General features: G+C 38.6%; 3 protein-coding genes across 3 annotated transcripts; 2 read left to right on the top strand and 1 right to left on the bottom strand.

Moving 5' to 3' along the window:
• Positions 1-3,658: 3,658 nt before the first annotated feature.
• On the bottom strand, positions 3,659-5,094 carry LOC145704141 (uncharacterized). The gene is made up of 3 exons (XM_081781581.1): positions 4,841-5,094; positions 4,022-4,085; positions 3,659-3,979 (listed from the first exon to the last, which is right to left on the bottom strand). Exons 1-3 carry the CDS (start codon positions 5,076-5,078, stop codon positions 3,754-3,756), a joined length of 528 nt encoding a protein of 175 aa, XP_081637707.1. The 5' UTR covers positions 5,079-5,094; the 3' UTR covers positions 3,659-3,753.
• A 3,228-nt stretch (positions 5,095-8,322) lies between these two features.
• On the top strand, positions 8,323-8,959 carry LOC145704313 (translation machinery-associated protein 7 homolog). The gene is made up of 2 exons (XM_081781763.1): positions 8,323-8,418; positions 8,737-8,959. Exons 1-2 carry the CDS (start codon positions 8,368-8,370, stop codon positions 8,878-8,880), a joined length of 195 nt encoding a protein of 64 aa, XP_081637889.1. The 5' UTR covers positions 8,323-8,367; the 3' UTR covers positions 8,881-8,959.
• Positions 8,960-8,981: 22 nt separating this feature from the next.
• LOC145704312 (uncharacterized) lies at positions 8,982-11,456 on the top strand. Its single transcript, XM_081781762.1, has 5 exons — positions 8,982-9,144; positions 9,189-9,320; positions 9,597-9,942; positions 10,046-10,244; positions 11,035-11,456. The coding sequence occupies exons 1-5, from the start codon at positions 9,061-9,063 to the stop codon at positions 11,204-11,206; spliced, it is 933 nt and encodes a 310-aa protein (XP_081637888.1). The 5' UTR covers positions 8,982-9,060; the 3' UTR covers positions 11,207-11,456.
• Positions 11,457-13,088: the final 1,632 nt, after the last annotated feature.

Raw genomic sequence — 13,088 nt, 5'->3', positions numbered from 1 at the left:
CTTCAATGTTTGTTAATATTTCTTTTATTTTTCAGCGGTTTCTTCGTTTTTCATTTCGGATCATCAATAGGAACTCATCAAATCGAGATCCGTCAAAAAGAGAATGACAAGAAAATCTTCTCAGTCGTTGTTATTTGTAAATGGTCAAAGCAATCTTTTCAAATTATTATGAGTTCTGTTTTCGACCAGTCAAAGCTCTCCAACTGGAAGATCAGATAAATGCTACTTCTTTGCTCCTGATTATAATAACAATCGCTTCGAAGTGGCTCAGGGTTTCATAGCAAGCAATCATTTCAACGCGAAAATGTCCTCTATCAGCTTCAAAGGAACTTTCTATCTGATGAGTGTTAGGCTTGGAGAATACTGGATTAAGCTTTCGACAACTATCGCACTGAATACAATAAGAAGAAGCGAAATTTTTGGAAAGGGGAGTCGTCTTTCAAATTTCTTTATAAATTTCCACGAAAATAAGAACAAATAACGACTCCTTTCATGAAAAAGGGTGGAAAAAAGATGAGATAGCGTTGCCGGCAATATACAGGGATCTTGAGCCCGTTCACGTCATACCATTGAGAGGGACTCATTTGTCATTAAAACCAGTTTTCTTTGCCAAAAAAAAAAGTTCTGAAAAGATTGACATTAAGCGGCTGGTTCTTATTCTCGTGACAAGAAGCGTGGATCTCTCTAATACTCAATATTCCTTGTTGTTGGAGGCAGATGGAAACTTTTTGACAGTTGGCAGCGAGTGGATCGGATCACTTGTCAAATACGAAGAAATGGCGGTTTGCTTTTCCGCTTTATTTTCCCCAAATGATCTGTCTTACACTGATCAAATTGGGAACAACAACGATGAATGCGAATATTTTTGTCATGGTGTAATCACGAATGATCGGATTTTCATTCAAAATTATGTCTTTGATGCAACATTTGAGATCGAATTCGATTTTGGACCGGATAAAAACTTGATAAAAATGCAAATTAAAAGTTCAAAATTTTTTATCCTCTACAAAAAGACATGATCGAAATTGATTTTGTTCAACAAAAACCTGAAAAGAAAATTCTTGTTACGAGCAACCCTTCTTTTGCCTTCCATGATGACATTTTCCCGGCTTTTGCGAAAAACGCTGTTTTCCATATAAAACTCTTTCCAAAGTCAGCAATTTCGATTTACCGCGCATCTTATAAAAAGACAATTATTCCTGATAAGTTCTTTTCTTCGCTGGAAGAATTAAAACATATTTGCTCTCTTGAATTGAAATTAAATGGAACAGAAAAAATCAGCTTTCAGACAAGAATTGAGGTGAGCCAAATTCGATGAAAAAAAGGGCTTAAATTTTCAGGAAAAAGCCAAAACGCAAGTTATCGAAACGTTTTTTATGAAATTTTATGACGGAAAGACATTCTTGAATCTTGGATTTTTTCGAAATAATTCGCTTTGGATTGACTCTGATTTTCTTCAACAACGATTCATTCTCGATTCAAATTCAACGGCAACTGCAGATATTGAGCTTATTATTACCACAAATCGGACATTAGCAACCACCGTGCTTAAAGTTTTGAAGAAGAAGCCAAAAACTACGGAGGATGTCGACAAGATAAAACGAAATTGCGGTCAAAGATGGTGTCGAGAAAAAGATTGGTGCAAAGATTGGTGCGAGGAAATTCTTCAAGAAGATGTCGGTAGAATTGAACTGATTGGTCTTGATTATGTTCAAGACAAAAGAATAAGAGTTTTTAAAAAAATGCGAAAAGTCATGATCAAAAACTTTATTTATTCTTATGTGGACCCTCGACAAATTACTGTTATTCTACCTCACATGACATCATTCGGCTTGACGGAGAAGTACAAACCCTACCTGTTACAAACTGATGCGTCGAGAAAGACAGAAATATCTGTCAACCCTCCAGAAAGCGAATCTGCTCATATTTCACGGTATACTTATGAGTCAAGACTCGCAATCATAAGTGGCAAGGTGCACGTTTTTGGTGGCGAGTCTTATGGAAAAAGAGTAGGCAAAATGAAGGAAGAAAAAATATCATTCTCTTGTAGATTGCGCGGTTAGACGGATGTATATTCAAGGAATTAAAAGTTAGATTGATTAATTATTTTCAATATGGACATGCGGCGGTAACCGTTCAAGAAGGAGACAAAGGTTGAAGTCCTTTAATCTAGATTGAATAGCATTTTAGCAATAATTTGCTTCGGCTGGCCGGAAAAGGGCACAAATTGCGAGCAATTCAATGGAATCTTGAGTTCAAAAATACCAGAAACAAAGATGGATCATTTCAACGGTGGTCTGGGTCTTTATAATGGTCGACCAACAGCTGTTGCTGGGCAAAAAAATAGAAAATGCTCAGTAGAGACATTAATTAATTCTAGTTGGATTTATCTCACGCCGCATCCAAGGTTTTCTTCATCCTGAAAAAGTTTATTTTGAGCAAAATATAGGTGCATTCAGAAGTCTGCTTTAGTCGGCCTGTCTTCTGGAAGTCTTTTGACAATTGGAGGATATGACAATTGGAGATATGAGACCTTGAAACAAATTTGGCGATTGATTAACAATACCTGGCTTTTATTTGGAATTCTCTTTCGCGTTAGTCGAAAATTTCTCTCGAACTTTGAAAAAATTTTCTTATCATATTTTATTAATTTTAGCCAATTTACTCTTCATCAGTTATATTGCTTGATGGGACGATCTTCGTTTTTCCAGGAGTAACGAGTTATAGTGCCAGTTACAGTCATAGCCTAATTCAACGAATTAATTTAGGACGAGGTTTTTACTTTATAATTTTTGTCAGTTTTCGAGGACGCTCGATAAAGTTTTAAATATTTACTTGTAGAATTTTAATTCTGGACATCAAAGTTCAAGGTCAAAAATATAAAAGAACCTTAAAAGATGCGGAAGAGAAACTTATATCGACTGATGCTATTGCTGACCAAGGGGTAAATGTCTGTTATCCTATTGCATTTATAACTTCTCCTGACTACTGCAGCTTATAAACTTGAATACCTGTCTGCCTAATATTGTATTAGTGATACATATCATATGTAATATATGTCTGCATAATTGCTCAAAATTCATTCCCACTTATTCATAAATTCCTTGAGTCCTTTTTCAAAATCATCCAAATATGATATCATTAGGGAATAAAAAAAAAGAGTCTCGCTTCTTCATTAAAATCGCCAATTACACGAACCGACCGCAAAATTTCGCAGAGCGTCTTTCTTTCATTTCGACCACGAGACATGTGTCTGATTTCTTGGATGAAAATTTGCATTTTTCTCCCTCAGCGGAATTTAGAAAGAAAAAAGTTTTTGAACTTTGAAACTTTTTATTTTAATTTATGTACAGAAAATTTAAAGGGCATTATTTCATTGGCACCCATTTAACAGCGCCGCAGGTTTCTAGAACCTCTTCGTATCTGCAGCCGACGCCGCAGCATTCTTGGTTGATGGAAGAATCGAGGATTTTTTGAGAAGAACAGGAGGAGTCTCCACAACACTCATTGTACAGGGACGATCGGACTTTTTCGGGTTTTTCGCTGAAAGAGGGAAAATTCGAGTCGAAATTTGAAAAATATTTTTGTTTTCTTTTATTAATTTTTCGAAATTTTAAAAAGTAATTTATTAAATAAGAGTGTCACTATCTTATTTTTCAGAAAAAAATGGTTACGAAAAAAATCTTGTTTTTCGCCTTTTTCTCATTCTCAATCCAGGGGATCGAAAAATCAGCTGCGAAAATGAACTTGAATTTATCCTCTTCGCGGTACTATCTTCAAGTCCGCTGTCGGCTTATAAAAACCCAGTCCTGTGCCAGCTCTCGGGATCGCCGTATGTTTCCAAGTCTTTAAAAACTGATTGGCATCCCATTTCGCCATTTTGAATCCATCTGAAAGTCGCTCGATGTGAATCGAATCATGGCCCTTCCAACTCGAAGCTTGGAGATTTCTCTTTTCAACTGGAGGCGTGTGAATGAATCTAACAAATTTGTTATTCAAGAAAAGTGGAAGAGAAATGTACCTGGGATTGAAAATGTCCGATTCGTCAATGTGCACATCGCGTCTTAGCCGATCAACGAGCTCTTCTAAAAAAGAAAAGTGAATATTATTTGACCTTGTTTGAAAAGAAAATTCAAATGGGAATTCATCTGTCGACCCGCGTGGCCTCGAAATTCAAATTAAAAAAAAGGTACTTCGTACAGAAACGGAAGATTTGACATCGAATATTATCATGATCTTCGCTACTCAGTTTATCTACATGAGAACTAGGTAGAGGATAAAGATAACGAAGATTTTTATCTCGTAGATCAAATTTTTGCCACGGTAGATGATTGGTACTCATCATTTCATTTCATTTTATTTTCAAAAAAACCATAAGCCTTTTTATTTTCTATGAAATCTAAAATTCTATCAGCTTTTCTGCATCTGAAATAAGATAAGATATTCTAGCGGTATTTTTCGAACTAATTTTTTTAATCGCTTTAAGGAACCCCCCCCCCCTCCCGTCAACAATTTTCGAAAAATCTATTTTCGGAATTTCAAAATTTTGAAATGGATTCTACAGGTCAAAAAACGATTTTGAGGCTTCATTTTTTGGGCGTCTATCTCGACTCTAAGACCCTCAAAATCGCGTTTGAAAATTGGACTTTTTGACGAAAAATGACAAAAAAGTCCCAATTTTGCCTATATTTTAGATTTTAATTGGTCCAGAAGAGCTTCTAACAAGTTTTTATGATAAATTTAACTTCCAGACATACTCAGAAGCCAAAATATGGCTGTTTTGAGATTTTCGATTTTTTGAGGAAAATCGTTGACGGGGGAGGGGGGGGTTCTTAATTACCTGAAGCTCCGCAACAACGTCTCTTGAACATTTCGACCAAATCGTCTCCACAAAACTTGCATCTCTGCTCCTGCATCTCGAGTTGAACATTTCTCTGTCCGGGAAACTGGCTTTGAATCAACCTCTCTTCTTTGCCATTCAATTTCATCCAAACGGGCTCCTCGCAAATGTCATTTTGAAACGTCCTCACTTCATTTGCAAAAATCGAAGAAATCGAGAAAAAATTGAAGATTTTCATTTTTCAGAAAAAAGAATAATTGAAAGACAACGGTCGAGCGCGAATCCCTCGAAGACGGAGGTTTCATGAAAAGCGCGGAGGGCGCGCGAGAGACTGGATTTTGAAAACTCTTCATTTTTGAGTCGAGATGACGGCAAATCTGTCCTTATCAGCGAAAATTTGATAAAAAAAGAAGGGTTAGGGTTCGAGCTTAAGTTTGAATTTGGGTTTTGCTCTAAGTGTTATGGTTAAAAGTGTAGATTTCATTTTTCTTCGTGATGAAATCAAGGAAAATGTCTAGTGTTTTTTTATAAATAAAAATCGCATTTTCGCCCAAATAAATTTCAGTTTAGCTTTTTGACCAAAAAGCACTTGAGTTTCCGGAAAATTTCGCAATTTTGCCAGACACGTTGTCTACTTGTGAAACTAGGGATGCACCTATTTGTATCTGAAAGCTGATCCGGTTGGCGATTCAGTTAAAACCCTCGGCCCGCCTCTAAAAATACGGTTTTATCTCAACGCGCTCACGATTTGCCCGCTTTTTCGGATACACGACGTTTTCAGCATACCGACGTTTTCAGCAACCGACGTTTTCAGCATAACGACGTTTTCAGCGCCGCTGAATTCGTCGGTTTGCTGAAAACGTCGGTTTGCTGAAAACATCGTTTTTCACCTGAAAACGCGTGGGCGTTTGCCGGAACGAAATTTTCAAACCAAATGGATCTAAAGGCGAGGTTCTCGCAATTTAATTGGCTAGTTAATAGTTTAAAAGCATTTCTAAATGAGTCATTAAGAATGCATTATTTAGAAAACATTATTATGCATTATTTAGAAAAATGTAAGAATTAGCTAAATTACTTCTTAATACATTATTATCATAATAATCATTAGTCACTATAAATCACCAGAAAGTTTACAGTATAAACGTATTATCTAGTTTCGTGAATCTGTTTTAAAACAATGAAAATAATGATAAATCAATATTGAAAAAGATAAAAATAATAATTTTGTTAAATATAATCTTTTGTAAATGATTCATTAATATTACATCGATTTTATGTTATTTTACGATTTACGGAAATATCGTTTTCAGATGTAGTTTGATAAAATGATTGCCTCTCTAAACGCCCACGCGTTTTCAGGTGAAAAACGACGTTTTCAGCAAACCGACGTTTTCAGCAAACCGACGAATTCAGCGGCGCTGAAAACATCGTTATGCTGAAAACGTCGGTTGCTGAAAACGTCGGTATGCTGAAAACGTCGTGTATCCGCTTTTTTCTGCAAAGAAATTCGTGCGAATTGACCTGGACATGGAACCTGCGTGTTTTTAGGGCGCGATTTTGAGGTTTTATTTTTCCTGAGGTAAATTTTTCGACAATAATTTTGAAACGTAAACGATTTCAAATTGCCAGAAAACGTGGTCGAAATCCGGTTAAAACGTAAACATAATCTGATTAAGCCTTGGACAGGTCTGACAATTTTGATCTTGGCACTCAATTTTCTTTTCTGCCATTTGCAAGCTTTTTCTTTTCATTTGAAAATGACGTGAAAATGCAGGAGTGAAATGAGTTGAGCTGTAGTTCTTGGTAGGGTGGGGAAGGGACACTTGAATCGGCCACGCGGGTAAGTAAATTGCCACCTTCCGATGAAAAACCTTATCTCGAGCTCTTGGATAAGTGGTTGCTGCTTTTTTAGATTAAAAACGCATTTTCCGTGAACGATAGTTTCTGGGTGGGGAGAAACCGAAAATAGATTTGAGCAGACGCGGTCCACAATTACCGCAAAGGAGACTCCTCCTTTGACAGGTTGAGACGGAAGGAATTCCGACCTGTCAGCATTTCCTCATCTTTACTGCTATTCTAGGGGCTTCGTATCGTTTGTCGGCTCTGACTCAATCTGAAGCAATTCGAGTAAGCGCAAGAAAAAATAGCGATGTTTTCTGGCAAAGATGCATGGCCCCGGAATTTGAAAACCCTGCAGCTGTGGTATTTGCTCGAGTCGCGCTAACTATTATTCGAGCACGTTAGGTACCGTTCAATCATCATTCCCGCACCTGCGAATTCAGAAACGAATACCATCATCAGTCAGACAGATCGAAGAACTTGAACGTCAATAATGATGCTTTTCTTCTTTATTTCAAAAATAATCATGTTCGCACAAAATAATTTCGTCTTTTTCATACAGTAATGATTCTTCAACCAGTTTGTAGTACAGTAATTCTTCCCTGCATTTAATATCAACTGCTCCTTTGAAATTATGCTTCGAAAAAGTCTTGAATTTTTGCAAATAAACAAGCCATTTCGGCAGCTTCGTGCAAAAACAACGCTCTTTTGGGCTCAACGCTTTTCTGACTTCGTAAAATTTTGGCTCAGCCCGTTTTCTAGCGGCTTTTCGGGAAAGTTTTTTGGCAGCCCTTTTGATCAATTTTTTCTGGCTTTCACTTTTTGCAAGTCGAATCATTTTTTGGTTTGTAGCGACCTGGTGGTGTTCAGCTTTTAAAACATGCTCGCTGGCCTAATCATCCTGAGCCTATTTTTAGTCATTACATTCCATTTTTTAAAGTTAAAAAAGATTAACGGTACCCAGGGTTTGAAAAATCAAAATTTTGGCTGAGCATGAGCAGGACTGAGCACGACTTGCTCATGATCAGACATTTCAAACCCTGCCCGCGCCAATCTCTGAGCTAATCAACTAAGCTTCTTTTACATACGATACTACAGAAGTGGGTTAAGACGAGTTGGAGCTGGGCAGGAGCCATTTAGTCAGGAGCGTCTGACCTAGTGACTCTCCTCATCAAATGACTCTCATGAGCAAGGAATCCTGAGTAAATTGCTCTAACTCATACTCTAACTCGTTCCAACCCACATCTGTATTATCATCTGTAAAATGATCTGAATCGATCAATTCGGAGATTTGGGGTGGTGACTTTGAGTAAAACAACCAGTTAGTGCTACTCATTGAGCTGTTCTTCGGTTTCTTGATTGAAATTCCAAAATTGGTTCGATTCACAGCAGCCAATCGGCGCGCGTCCATTCATTTCCCCCGCGTGAAATTAATTTCAAATCCTAAAGAGAGGAAAAAAAGAAGAAATTTCCGAAATAACAAATTAGAGAATTGAACACTTGATTATTTATTGTATGTACTGTATGTACTCTATCTTCCGCAGATTCATAAGAAAACATTTTAACAGATTAAAGTACAATTTCAAATTAACTGTTTAGCAATTTTATTACCTTTTCTACTAAATTTATTCTACTATACTATCCTTAATTCGAATTAACACTATTGGCTTCAGAGGTTTCCTAAGAAAATGAGTGGTCGACAAGGAGGCAAAGCAAAGCCCCTCAAAGCTAAGAAGAAGGTAAGAACCAAATGTTACTTTCCGACCATGGGCTCGGAACCCCGTGTCTATAAGTTATAGACTATAACCTATGTAAGGGCCTCAAAGAGATTGAAAAATACCCCGAATTTATCATCTTTGTCTGCTACTTATTGTGGCGACGCTCCTTTGCGGCTTCGTTTTCGAAAAAGCCGCTACGCGGCTTTTCATGCAACCTCAGTCAGGACGACACCCAGGCTTTGGACACAGGTTGACGAGATATTTTCCGACCATTGTAAGAAAAGTTTGGTTCGTTCAATTTCACCCTACCTATTTCGCCGTTTTTACACACCTTTTCAGGGCCCAAAGGAGTTGGACGAAGATGACATCGCGCACCAGCAGAAAATGCGTGAAGAAAAGAAGAAAATGGCCGATATGGCGAAGAAAGCAGGCGGCAAGGGGCCACTCACTTCTGGAGGCATCAAGAAATCCGGCAAAAAATAATCTCTTTCTTTCGCGTCACTCAGTTCACTCGCCAACTTTACTTGCTTGGTGCTCTTAGAAATAAAAAGAATAATACGACTGAAGGGCCTTTAGTTTTTCTTGAAACATTTTCAAAATGCCAGTTTGCTGGTTTAGACTGAAATGGCGACTGAAAAAGTGGGAAGAAGAAAACTTTGAGGAATGGAAAAGAAAAGCCGCGACGCGTGTAGCATTTACGCCACGATCGTCATTCTAGCGCAGATATGCGTTTTGACATTCTCTTCCGTAAGCCGTCTCAAACGAATTCGTAATTGATGTTTCTCTTGTAGCTTCTTCAATTCGTCTCTGACCAATTCACTCCATTCGTGATCACTGTAGCCTGTATCCTCCTTGCCGTTTTAACACTTTCCGCGCTTCATCGCCACAACTCTGCCCTCATCGCCGTTTACATTTTTCTTCAGGTAATAATCACTGCTCTTTTGGCTTCTTCTGAGGCTGGGTTCGGCACTCTGAGAAAGACCTTCAGGGTTTTCTGACTCAATTCAGAAAGAGAGTTAATGAAAAGGCGGGTCGCGGCTTCGCTTGATCCGGGTCCCAGTCTTTCCTTTTTTATTAAGAGAAAGCTGCTTATTCATTAAACCTCGACAAGGTCCTTCAGGACCTTGACTCAGGCTTTCTTTAACAAATTCTCGTTCTCCAACCCGTCAATTCAGCTCATAAGCAATCTTTCTTTCTAGCCCCTCTTTATCGGATGGAATGTGTTCTTGTTTCTGCTCTATCTTCAAATCGGACCTCTTGAATTTCCCTACGACAAATCCCTCCGCGCTCAAGAACTCCCAGAAGAAGCTTTAGGCTCTGGTGACTTTGAGTCTTCTGCTGACGGATCAAACTTCTTCTCAGACGACGAAGAGCTAGAATTCGTTCGTGCGGAGAAGACGAGGAGCTTTCAACCAGTCCTTGTAAACGCGACTTTTACCGAAACGGAAAGACAGAAAGAAAATACTTTCCTGAACATTTTAACGCTGTACACGAATACGAACAAACAATCATATCTGCTCGCGCATCCAAAATTGCAAAATATTGGTAAGCATCTATATTTTGCGCCTTCATATTCGCCAAAGAATATCCTTCGATATTCTCTCTTCAACGTCCATTTCGTTACAATCTTGTCTAACAGGATTTTAAGTGTTCGAAGAAGATGCCCTTTTCTTTGTCGAAGAAGCGGTAACACTCGGCCGTCTTCTGGAAGTCGTTCTGCTGCTGCTGATCATCATTCTTTGCTCGATCGGCTTTTTAACTTCTATCTTCGCATTCAAGAAAGCGCGTGAAGTCGAAACAAGCCGACTTTACAAGGACAACGCAGATTTCCATTATCAAGCAAATTTGTAAGTTGTTGCTTTGTATGAAAGATCTTTCATGACGCTGAGCGAGGATCCTTGACTAAGGTTTTCAACTGACACAGTTGTAGTAAGGGGTTATCCTTCGAGTTTCCCTCACCCTTCACCCCTACCCACGGCTTTAACCCGTTAACAGGCGCGAGGCCCTCTCACGGCCTTTTCGCCTTTAGAGCGCGATAAAAAGGCGTAGACTCAATTTTTTATGAAAAATTTTTATATTTTTGAAAATTTCAATCGATTCTCTATCTGTGTGTTTGATTCCGGAAAAAAATCGGCCTGAAATTCGGACAATGGGAGGCGAAAGAAAAACTTCAATCCTCGAAAAAAAGGGAAAGCGTAATACAATTCGCTCCCGTTTTCCCTTTTCTGAATTTCAACGCCAAAAGTGACGTAACTTTGACCTCCGTTTTCAACCACTGAACGAATCAGAAACACTTAAAAACAACATTTAGAAGAAAGAGCAGACGCTTGTGAATCATCTCGTCTTCTTAGAAATGAATTTCCTCAGCCCTGTTTCTCGGAAAACGCCAAAATGTGCGAGGCCGTCTCAGGGCCTCGCGGCCGTTAACGCCTAATATTGACTGCCCAGTTAACGGGTTAACCGGAGAGGGGTGAACCTTTTGAGTTTTTAAGCAGGTAACCCTTCATTCCAGAGACATTGGATGTAACAAAGCTAGGGCTCGAAGGATGACCCTGACTGCCGGATCCAGTTGGTCCCATTCTCGGTCTTTTTACGACAGGAAGGACAAATGTAATTAATTTTGACAATTTTATTCAGCCCCGCCGTGAACAACGACCCCAACGCTGCATCCTTCGACCGCTTGCTCCAAGCAGACAGCTGCGATCGCATCCTCCAGTCGCATCCTTCTTTCCAGCGTTCCTTCGCCGTAAATATGGCTCAAAGTTCGTATTCGACGCGCAACCGCTATCCCAACCACACCCAATACTAGTTCCACCTTCATCCAAAATATTCCTCTTTCGCGATCGAAAATCACTGTAAAAACTCCTTCCGTCAAGTACTGTTAAAATGTCAAAACAGTAGTAAATCATATTTCACTGCTTTCAATCATAAAAACTTCATTTTCATATTATGTTTCTATCGATCTGGCTTTTGAAAATACCTTTCGTTATAATTTCGTTTCAAAAACCAGAGACAATTCAGTCGTTCCTCTTTTCCGAATAAATCAAACAAGAAACCCATGTCTGTCGGCTACCTCGTCTTGGCGTCTCGGGATCAAAAACCTGTGTGGAAAACTGACTTAGGGATCCGAAAGAGCTACTATACCAAATCTGAATCAATCTTCAGGGCCTAAATCAGGTTTCTACACAGATTACCGAGCCTATTACATGATGCCACGGCAAGTCGAGCCATTGTTTGAAGATATTTTGCAAATTTCAGCATCGTTAACAGGAGAGAGACATTGTTTTTTAAATTAAGGCTAGGGTGGTGGATTTGGCCCAAAGCAGAGCTCATAAACTCTGGACTTATGAATGCTAGAATACCAAGTAATGGCTAAAAATAAAGATCTATCCTAGATCTGAATTACAGAAGGTTTTTTTTTTGTTCTGCCAAGAAAAAAAATCACTTCCAGAGGCTTCAAAGTTGGCATCTCGGCCAAAATCGCGAAAATAGCCAATATTCAAGGCTTAAAAACTCCGAAATTTCGCAGAACAAAAAAACCTTCTATTATTCAGAAGATCTAGGATAGATCTTTATTTTTAGCCATTAATTGGTATTCTAGCATTCATAAGTCCAGAGTTTATGAGCTCTGCTTTGGCCAAATCGACCATCCTAGCCTTAAGTGAGAAAAGAAATAGAAAAGGACAATTACTGATAATAAAGAGACTATTAGCAATCTACTCTGAGGTAATGATTTGTTGAGCAGTCAAATCTTTCATTATACACATCTTTTCCTGGTGAATTGAATTATTTTGTATTCAACTCACTCTTCCGTTGCAGGATGATGTGCCAAAACTCGTGATTCCTACTAAATACGCTCTTTGAAAAGCATAGAGTCCAGCAGTCCCCGGATAATCGGCACTTCTCTTGAAGCAAATCAAGGGTCCGCCAGAATCTCCCTCGCATGCATCCACTCTATCACCAGAAGCGCAGATATGACTTTCATTTAGAGAAAATCTGTACTCAATCTGGTAGCTCTTCTTGCATTCATTGAAGTCCTTCAAATTAACATCTCCAAAATGAAGCTGTCTTGCCAATATCCTTCCTTGTTCTGTATGTCCCCAGCCAGCAATAAGGCAAACAAGAGATTCAAGAGTTTTTACAATACTAAAATAACAAATAGAGACAAATTGAATAAACTTTTGAACGAAAATATCGTCTTCTTGAATCCTTTTCAATAATCGTTTTCATCAAATGTCGGATTTTTGGACACGCAAACAGGTTGTTTATATTCGTTTGCAGTCATTTCATCCTGATTTTTACGGCCATAAAACTGAACAGGACCTTGAAATTGAATACATTTGCTCAAATCATTATCAGGAATGTTCGACGGACTTTTCTGCGGCCACAGGCGAAGGAGAGCAATATCGTTGTATTTCATTTCATCAGGAGTAAATTCCTTCAAAATCGTTATCGGGGTTTAATTTAAGGAACTACTGGATAAATAAAACATCCTTGATTCTCAAGTTTTGAAAGTTATCCATAATTTTATCAACATGCCAAGTATTATGCAGCAAAGCTTCTGTCCCCACATGAACCCGGTAATGCTGCAGTATTTCTTGTTTATTCAAAACATGCTTTCCATCCCTCCACATCCACAAATTCCCTTGAAAACAATGAGCTGCAGTCAAGACCCAGCAAGATGAAATAAC

This window comes from Oikopleura dioica, chromosome PAR (genome assembly GCF_907165135.1).
Source record: "Oikopleura dioica chromosome PAR, OKI2018_I68_1.0, whole genome shotgun sequence".
In the NCBI taxonomy this organism is placed as follows: domain Eukaryota; kingdom Metazoa; phylum Chordata; class Appendicularia; order Copelata; family Oikopleuridae; genus Oikopleura; species Oikopleura dioica.
The sequence above is the reverse complement of the archived record's forward strand: the minus strand, read 5'-3'. Positions and strand labels throughout refer to the sequence as shown.

Bases quoted from the DNA above. Each gene is read 5' to 3' on its own strand.
- LOC145704312 (XM_081781762.1), top strand. From the start codon at position 9,061: ATGGAAAAGAAAAGCCGCGACGCGTGTAGCATTTACGCCACGATCGTC. The intron at 9,321-9,596 runs GTAATAATCACT...CTTTCTTTCTAG, and splicing joins CCGTTTACATTTTTCTTCAG to CCCCTCTTTATCGGATGGAA. The intron at 9,943-10,045 runs GTAAGCATCTAT...CAGGATTTTAAG, and splicing joins TCCAAAATTGCAAAATATTG to TGTTCGAAGAAGATGCCCTT.
- LOC145704141 (XM_081781581.1), bottom strand. From the start codon at position 5,078: ATGAAAATCTTCAATTTTTTCTCGATTTCTTCGATTTTTGCAAATGAA. The intron at 4,086-4,840 runs GTAATTAAGAAC...TTTCTTTTTTAG, and splicing joins ACGTTGTTGCGGAGCTTCAG to AAGAGCTCGTTGATCGGCTA. The intron at 3,980-4,021 runs GTACATTTCTCT...CAAATTTGTTAG, and splicing joins TCGGACATTTTCAATCCCAG to ATTCATTCACACGCCTCCAG.
- LOC145704313 (XM_081781763.1), top strand. From the start codon at position 8,368: ATGAGTGGTCGACAAGGAGGCAAAGCAAAGCCCCTCAAAGCTAAGAAG. The intron at 8,419-8,736 runs GTAAGAACCAAA...ACACCTTTTCAG, and splicing joins CCCTCAAAGCTAAGAAGAAG to GGCCCAAAGGAGTTGGACGA.